The 9,249-nt window shown below is 39.9% G+C and overlaps 2 protein-coding genes across 7 annotated transcripts in view; one reads left to right on the top strand and one right to left on the bottom strand.

Annotated features, from left to right (window-relative positions):
* LOC106883999 (uncharacterized) overlaps positions 1-9,249 on the bottom strand; it is a 39,711-nt gene that overhangs the window by 10,702 nt on the left and 19,760 nt on the right. For 2 of the 6 annotated variants that reach the window (XM_014935171.2, XM_052978453.1), the window contains one exon: positions 5,256-5,452. In XM_014935171.2, coding sequence (XP_014790657.1) covers positions 5,256-5,444 — 189 coding nt within the window. In that variant the 5' untranslated portion in view covers positions 5,445-5,452. Of the gene's footprint in view, positions 1-5,255; positions 5,453-6,612; positions 6,879-7,568; positions 7,705-9,249 lie in introns of those variants that run through there. The other 4 variants (XM_014935170.2, XM_014935173.2, XM_052978454.1 and 1 more) reach the window with 4 other exon arrangements.
* The window catches only part of LOC106884001 (cytochrome c oxidase assembly protein COX19), a 24,563-nt gene continuing 23,051 nt past the window's right edge, over positions 7,738-9,249 (top strand). Inside the window, exon 1 of the mRNA XM_014935178.2 lies at positions 7,738-7,843. Coding sequence (XP_014790664.1) covers positions 7,765-7,843 — 79 coding nt within the window. The 5' untranslated portion in view covers positions 7,738-7,764. The remainder of the gene's footprint in view (positions 7,844-9,249) is intronic.

Consider the following 9,249-nt stretch of genomic DNA (forward strand, 5'->3'; position numbering starts at 1 on the left):
ATAACATGCGTTTTCTCCAATCCTTAAATTCTTAAATATACTCAAATACCCAAAATTTCAAGGAGTTCCTGCCTTAAAAACAGGAGCTAACCACAGTTATTTTGTGTTCTTTGCTACATTGGTTTCTATTAACCCATTTATTCTATCAGAAGAATTTTTATTCATTAAGATAGAAGAAATACACATAATTATATATATATAGGTTATGAGAGATAGTGGTGTCAATTAAACCAAGAGGTTTCAGGTAACGCTGAGTAAGTGCTATGGATAGACCATAGTTAAGCTCCAGGTTCGGTGATTATGCGAATAAGGGGTCCAACGTAGGTCATGTATCAGCATGTGAATATAAGGATTTACTTTTCGTGATGAGATAAAAAAAAACCAAGGCTGTGTGCATTATAGAACATTTATAAATAGAAGGTCTTACAGCTGTTTCCAGGACATTTATTATATCCCTTTATCTCATTACGAAAAGTAAATCATCATCATCATCATCATCATCATCATCGTTTAACGTCCGCTTTCCATGCTAGCATGGGTTGGACGATTTGACTGAGGACTGGTGAACCAGGTGGTTACACCAGGCTCCAATCTGATTTGGCAGAGTTTCTACAGCTGGATGCCCTTGCTAACGCCAACCACTCCGAGAGTGTAGTGGGTGCTTTTACGTGCCACCGGCACGAAGGCCAGTCAGGCAGTACTGGCAACGGCCACGCTCAAAACGATGTCTTTTATGTGCCACCTGCACGGGAGCCAGTCCAGCGGCACTGGCAACGATCTTGCTCGAATGTCCTTACATGTGCCACTGGCACAGGTGTCATCACGATTTCGCTTTTGCTTGCCTCAACAGGTCTTCACAAGCCGAGTTTCTGTGTCCAATGGAGACGACGTTGGCATGGGCACTGTCCGTCGAAATTAGTTCAATTTCACTTGCCTCAACAAGTCTTCGCAAGTGGAGTTAAGTGTCCAACGTAGGAAGGTAAGCATCCAGGCAGAGGCCTTGGATTTAGGTCTCACTTGGCTTGCCGGGTCTTCTCACGCACAGCATATTTCCAAAGATCTCGGTCAGAAGTCATTGCCTCGGTGAGGCCCAATGTTCGAAGGTCGTGCCACACCACCTCATCCCAGGTCTTCCTGGGCCTACCTCTTCCACAGGTTCCCTCAACTGCTAGGGTGTGGCACTTTTTCACACAGCTATCCTCATCCATTCTCGCCACATGACCATACCAGCGCAATCATCTCTCTTGCACACCACAGCTGATGCTTCTTAGGTTCAACTTTTCTCTCAAGGTACTTACACTCTGTCTAGTATGCACACTAACATTACACATCCATCAGAGCATACTGGCTTCATTCCTTGTGAGCCTATGCATGTCCTCAGCAGTTACAGCCCATGTTTCACTGCCATGAAGCATGGCTGTTTGTACACATGCGTCATACAGTCTGCCTTTTACTTTGTGTGAGAGACCCTTTGTCACCAACAGAGGTAAGAGCTCTCTGAACTTTGACCAGGCTATTCTTATTCTAGCACCTACACTTTCAGTGCACCCTCCCCCGCTACAAACTTGGTCACTTAAGTAGCGGAATCTATCAACCACTTCTAGTTTTTCTCCCAGGAATGTGGCAGAAGTTGTTTTCTGCACATTTACAGTGTTTATAGCTCCTGAACATCTGCTACAAACGAAAACTAACTTCCTAGTTAACCTTCCTTTGATATTGCTGCACCTCTTATGTGTCCATAGCTTGCACTGGGTGCATCTTATAGAGTTCCTACCCACGTCTTTTTTACAGATCGAGCAGGGTCATCTATCTGAAGGGGTTTGTGTTTTGTCTACCTTCCTACTTATTAGGACTTTGGTTTTAGCTAGGTTCACTCTAAGGCCCTTCGATTCTAGTCCCTGCTTCTACACCTGAAGCTTCTCCTCTAGTTCTGTAGTGCAAGGTCACCAGCATAGAGGAGCTCCCAGGGGCATCCTGTCTTGAATTCCTGTTATAGCCTGAAGGACTATGATAAATAGGAGGGGGCTGACAACAGAACCTTGGTGGACCCCTACCTCCACCCGGAATTCTTCACTGTACTCGTTGCCAACCCTCACCTTACTAACAGCATCTCTGTACATTGTTTGCACAGCTCTCACTAACCATTCTTCTATCCCTAGTTTCCTCATTGACCACCAGATGAGGGATCGGGTGACCCTGTCGAAGGCTTTCTCCATGTCAACGAAAGCCAGGTACAGAGGTTTATCCTTGGCTAGGTATTTCTCCTGAAGCTGTCTTACCAGAAATATAGCATCAGTGGTGCTTTTCCCAGGCACAAACCCAAACTGCATCTCATCTAAACTGACTCGCTCCCTAATTAGTTGGGCTATGACCCTCTCCGTGACTTTCATTACCTGATCTAAAAGCTTGATACCTCTGTAATTATTTGTATCTAAAGCGTCACCTTTACCATTGTAGCAGTTGACTATGGTGCTGCTACACCAGTCATTGGGTATGACTCCTTCGTGTATCACCTGGTTAACAATATGGGTGACTAGGCTATAGCCGACACTGCCAGATATTTTGAGCATCTCTGCAGTGATTCCTGATGGGCCAGGGGCCTTCCCTGTCTTCATACTCTTAATTGCTTTATCTACCATTGTATTGTCAACTCGGATAGCTGGTCCCCTTGTTGGGTTGACATTCGGCAGACTATCTTTCTCCCATTCATTCTCTTTATTGAGCAACCTTTTGTAGTGGCGTCTCCAAACCTCTTTCTTTGCAGCCTCGTTTAGTGCAAGCGTACCATCATCTATGCGAACACATTTCTCTCCCACGACATCACACTGTCTTGCAACACGAAATACCTCAAGTCTTTGGTCCTTATATATATACATATATAAGAGACTCAGGAAATTGATTCTCTCAAATGCCCTGGTGGCTGATTAGAGGTAGTAGATAATTTCTGCTATGTAGAGGACCAAATTAGTAGTGAGGGAGAGTGTGATAGTTAGAATAAAAAGAGGATGGAGGAAATTTAGAGAGCTGTTACCTCTGTTGGCCATGAAAGGTTTCTCTCTGAGTGAAAGGAAGATTGTATGATGCAGGTTTACAGACAACAATTCTACATGGTAGTGAGACGTGGACCCTGAATGTAGAGGACATGTGAAGATTATAAAGGAATGAAGCTAGTATGTTCTGCCGGATGTGTAATGTAAGTGTATATGTTCGACAGAGTGCCAGTGTTCTGAGAGAAAAGTTTGGCATAAGAGGAATTGGTTGCTGTGTGCAAGAGAGAAGACTGCACTGATTTGGTCATGTGATGTGGGTGGATGCCGACAGCTCCATAAAAAAGTGCAGATCTCTCAAAGTGGATGGAACATGTGGAAGTGGGAGACCCAGAGAGACATGGGATGAAGTACTGAAGAACGACTTCAGGCAGCTGAACCTTCAGACGAGATGACAAAGGACTGAGATACCTGACCGTACTCAAGAAGACCCATATCCCACAGCAGAAGTGTTAAGATCAATCCTGCTGGTGGTGTAAAGCTCTTGTCGTGGTGCTACATAACAGTGCCCATGCGGCATCATAGAAAAGAGCTCATGTGGCATCACGTAAAAGAGCCCATGCCATGCCACATAAAAGCACCTAGCACTCTGTAAAGTGGTTAGTATTAGAAAAGGCATCCAGCTGTAGAAAACATGCCAAATCAGACTGGAGTCTGGTGCAGCTACCTAGCTCTGGTCAAACCATCCAACCCATGCCAGCATGGACAATGGATGTTAAATGAGGATGATTATGTCAGATACAGGACTGGTTATTTTGAAAAATTTATGTAAAAAATTTTCGGTGTGCTAAGAAATTCTCATTTTATCAGCCAAGAAAGGCAGAGTTAATCTCTGTGGGAATTAAATTTAGGAGGTATTGTATTTGCACTCTCGCGATTCTACCAACCACCCCACCACCATTGGTATCTCCTCCAGTGAACAAACCTCTGTGTGGTCGCTCGGCTTGCTAGAAATAGCAGCCAATATCCCTCCAATAACACATTACTGTCTTAAAGGAAATACATCTTGCATAATGTAATCCTTGATGGCTAGAACAATTATCGGATCTTTTTGGTTTGACAGGCAACATTTTTCATTTATTTTTGATGTAGTGTTTTTGGTACCGAAACACTTTCAAACTTCGTATACTTGTATATTTTGTGTTATAGAACAGATAAAAATTTTTGCATTCGAAGTTATTTCATGTTAAAAATTGTCTTATTTCGATAATTTCAATCAATCACTGACGTCTATTCTGTTGAATACAGTTACTGCTGTGGCGGTGTATATGGTATTAATCCCTGTTAGTTCTGACAGCCAACAATAAATATTCCAAATGAACAAACCGACCCACACTTTCCAACTTCACTATGAAATAACAGAATCTATATATACTCTCTCGGTGGAAGAAGTATCATAATTACCAAATGGTAATCGGTTAGCATATTCGGGGCCAGTTTGATTTGAAGAAGATTTGGCTGCTATTTCTAGGAAATGAAGCACTTGGTGGAGGTGCATTAATAATTCTGCCAGCTCCAATAACAAGTGCAAGCAATATTCAAGTATTTTGATGGCTTTTTCCCCTTATTAGCTATTATTCAATCAACTGAAACAAGTAGAATAGTGTAATTCAAGCATAATAGCAGCCAAATCTTCTTCAAATCAAACTCTACCATCATTTAGAAAATGTGTTACTGAGTACTAGCGAAAAATTGTTACAAACACAGATACGCACAGTGTAATTTATTATATAAACAATATATGCGTATAAATTACCATTTTTCTGTAATTTTGTCTGCTTCAAAAGAAAACAAACCAAAAAACCGGATGAAATATGTCAACATGGAATAACATTTTTCTCACTGGCAAAAAATTATTGTTTACAAAACAGCAGTAACTGTATTCAGCTGAATAGACGTCAGTGATTGGTTGAAATTACAGAAATACGACAACTTTAACATGAAATAACTTGCGATGTACAATTTTTTGTTAAGAAGGCTAAGAGAAAAAGTTGTTTTATATGACACATTCTACCAGTGTCCCAAGTTTAAAAGTGTTTCGTTAAGAAAACAAGTGTTGCCCGTCAAACCAAAAAGATCTCAATTATTATGTACTTGATCAGGGCTGATTGGATTGTTGGGGTTAAACAACAAAAGCTGGTATTTCTGTACAGAGTAAATAAAGTAAAGCTAACTTTGTTGGTTTATATAGATGAATGCACAACTTACCTTCGGTGGTTTAATGAAGCATTTGGGTAGTTTGGGAATGGTCATCTCTTCACGGCGTTTCTTTCGTCCAAATGAACAATTGGTAGCAATAGGGTCATCGATGGAATAAATGGGATCTCCAGGATTGAGTTCGTTGACAAAGTTATCAGAGTGAAAGTCCGTATTCCAAACTGTCCAGTGTGATTCCATTTAAACTACTGACCAAAGCAGAAAATAAATAATAATAAAACAAAAATTTGTGGAAAAGAACGATGCAAGATTAGCGAAGCAATATAGCTAATATTTTTCTGCCAAGGTCAACTTTGCCTTTCATCCTTTAGGGGGTCGATAAATTAAGTACCAGTTGCGTACTGGGGTAGATCTAACCGACTGGCCCCCTCCCCCAAAAATTCGGACCTTGTGCCTAGAGTAGAAAAGAATATATCTAATATTAGTAAATCTCAAGTTTGCTTGCAAGGCATTCTTTCGTTTTGACTTGAAAAATCATAACGCAGTACTCAGTAATTTCCGTGGGCACGTGCTGTCTTGTCAACTGTCAGTTGATGTATCAAAAGGTTTTTTTTCTTCAAGTTTAAAATGCGACATTGTTTGTGTAATTTTGTTATATCTACATTCCACAACACATAAATATATAAAAACAGAACCAGCACACACACACCCAGAGGAACAAGCATGCACACACACATGCACGCGCGCGCGCACACTCACACACACACACACACAGAGGAACAAGCATACACGTACGTATAACCCATTAGCTTTCTCTTTCCATTTCGATACGTCAACTGACAGTTGACATGACAACACGTACTCACGGAAATTACCGAGTACTGCTTTATGATTTTTCGAGTCAAAAGAATGCCAGATCACACATAAAGTGAGAGTTTATTCAATGCAAAACTTAATATCTCTAATCACTTTCCAAACTTGCTAAAAAAAAAAAACAAAAAAAAAAACTTTGCATATTCATTGGCGGCGGAGAAAACATACACCACCCGTTTTCGGCGTAACAAAATCCGGCACTGTCATGCTATTAGCTGTCAGAAGTGAAAGTGCTCACTGCTAGTGAAGTATCTGTCTGTCTGCCTGCATGCTGGCCTGTCGATTCTTTGGCTACTGACAGCTAATACCATGACTGGCCGGAGCGAGCTATTGGCTTACTTACTTACTGATATCTATCTACTATCTATCAATCACTCGTCCACCTTATTAGAAAACACAAATTTAATATAAAAACATATTTCCTGAAATTGCAAATTATTTAAAATATAAAAATATAATTTTCAACAGAGAGAATTTATCAAAATAGAAAACAAATGAAGTTTGAAGTTTAAAAATAATAGGATCGACCACTCACGACTAGCTAGCGCGGACGCGAGTACCATTATACTCTGTGTTGTGTTTTCAAACGCATGGATATAGGTGTCAAATTTGTTCCAATAACTTTCGAGTAATAGATACATAGATAGAGAGAGACAGGCAGACAGACAGACATATAGCTCGCTCCGGCCAGTCATGGTATTAGCTGTCAGTAGCCAAAGAATCGACAGGCCAGCAACAGGCATGCAGGCAGACAGACAGATACTTCACTAGCAGTGAGCACTTTCACTTCTGACAGCTAATAGCATGACAGTGCCCAAAATCCTAAACCCTAAACACCGCGTGTACGTATTCATTACTTTCGCTTTCATTGGCTGCTTCCATATTTCTCATAAAACACAAAGTACTATTATGCTGCCTGAAAAGTATAGAAATACCACGCTATGTGTTTCAGCACGTAGAGAGTAGTGGGTGACGCAATGTATTGTTAAGTTTTGGATAAACTAGATACAATTTCTCTTCATGGAAGGCATGAATATAACATTATACTGAATCCCTTCTATTTCTAACATCCATGCCTGTCTATCTACTTCACAAAACAGACTTCAATGACAAAGAAAATTATAGTAACAATATTAGAAAAGAAAGCGATATCAATACTAGGCTTTTTAAAATATATTCAATGAAAGCAGAAGAAAAAGCATTAACGTATTTAAAATAATGATAACGAACGGTTTCAGTAATTCACAAATTCAATGCCCAATATATAATCATTTCCAGGAATGCAACATAAAGATGAAAAGGAAAGGCAGTCCTACCAGTATTTGAAACATGAACCGAAACTATAGTGAAACATTTAGGGTGACAAACGACTCCAAAGGCCAGTAACATTTAACAAAAATACATATGTATATATAAAAGTCAATCGTATATTTCAAGAATACCGTATCACAATGTTAGGTTCGTTTATAATTGAATAACAAAAATAAATACCTTTGGCAATCAATGAGTTAGACAGGATATCATAATAAATGTTTTCCTATACCGAAACGGCATGGTTTTGATCAAACCAACAATTCTAAGTCGTTACATTTAATTGGCTGAGAGTAATTTTTTCTGACTAATCACGTCTCACTTTACACTGCAAGTCGGTAGTGTTTTCGGAATACTTTTCATTAAGTTTGGAACCATGTCAACTCCTTTGACATTTGCAGGAAAGTTGAACGTGCGTCCTCCGGAGAAAGGCAGCTTCCCTTTAGATCATGAAGGTAGTGTATCTCAGGTCGATTAGTTATCTTGATTACTTTTACTTTAGTCAGTAATCCTCACCCGTGTACTAAATGTAAACATTAACAAACTCACTAACATTAATAAAAATTATCCTTACAATAAATAGGAAATAAAATTAAAGGTGAACATTTCATTGCCGTGTGGTGAATTTGAGACTGACATTTTTCATGTAGGGCCCTTCTAATCTCTACTTCTCAGGACTCGCCAACTTTATGTGTATATTTCTTACAAGGCAATTTATTTGACACCGTGTATATAATCAAATGAGTTTATAACTGATTTCATACAAAGCTAGCCTACCAAGAAAAGTTCACAAATTACCAGATCATCAACAATGTGGAATTGGTGCTAAGAAATGTCTTCAGATGGCGACACTACTTACCCATCTAAAAACATTTCAGGTACAAGCACATTAATAACAAAATGAAAGCCGAATGGCTCGTGTCCTTGAGAACGAAGATTCAAAGAAAAGGAAAAAAATGTATTCATACACCCCCTCGTCACCGCATCCCGCTGTCTAAAAGTGAAAATGAACAGCTTCTGTGTTTGTGTGTGCTCGTGCGAATGAACAGAGAAGAGGGGAAGTACAAAAGGAAGTCTTGCCACACGATATTCAATAATGTTTCTCTTCTTTATTCAGAAAGAATAAAAACTTCATGGGACTTCGTTCATGTGTACCCCCCCCCCAAAAAAAAAACCTTTATATATTCGGAATCTACATGATATAATAAATATTCGTAGAAAATTTCATAAAAAAATATCCATTTTTCTGAAAGTTATGATCATCCAAAGTCGGTGGGGCAGAGATCTGTAGTTATGCCTGGATTTTAAGTGCATAGTGCCCACAAAATTGACCACAATCGCTCCAGAGAAGGAAAGATAAGTTTTTTTGTAAAACAGATACCCCAGATCATTTCCAAGGGCACCGTGAAAAGAAATCTGAAAAATCTCCGTCAAAACGGAGAAATTCCGACTTGTTGGTGCTTCCTAACTCCGAAGTCAGTTTATATATGCATGTGTTTGTGTTTGACACCCTGTCACCGCTTATAACCGCTGTTGCTGTACATTATTTACAATGGAGAGATAGGTGACCTCATCGTGTTTGTTATCACAACGTTTCGGCTAATGTACTCTCCAGCCTTCGTCATGTGTTCTGGTGGAATTTCGAACCCAACCCTTTATTTGACTGATGTTGCGGTGTTCACATCTCCATAACGTAGCGGTTCGGCAAAAAAACAAAAAACAAACAAACAATAGAATAAGTACGAGGCTTCAAAAATAAGTGGTCGTTTCGTTCGACTAAAGCTCTTCAAGGCGGTGCTCCAGCGTGGCCGCATTCGGCAAGACTTCCGCCCGTCCCCACCAAAAAAAAACCCGTTAAAAG

The sequence above is a fragment of the Octopus bimaculoides genome, chromosome 2, assembly GCF_001194135.2.
Source record: "Octopus bimaculoides isolate UCB-OBI-ISO-001 chromosome 2, ASM119413v2, whole genome shotgun sequence".
Classification (NCBI taxonomy): Eukaryota; Metazoa; Mollusca; class Cephalopoda; order Octopoda; family Octopodidae; genus Octopus; species Octopus bimaculoides.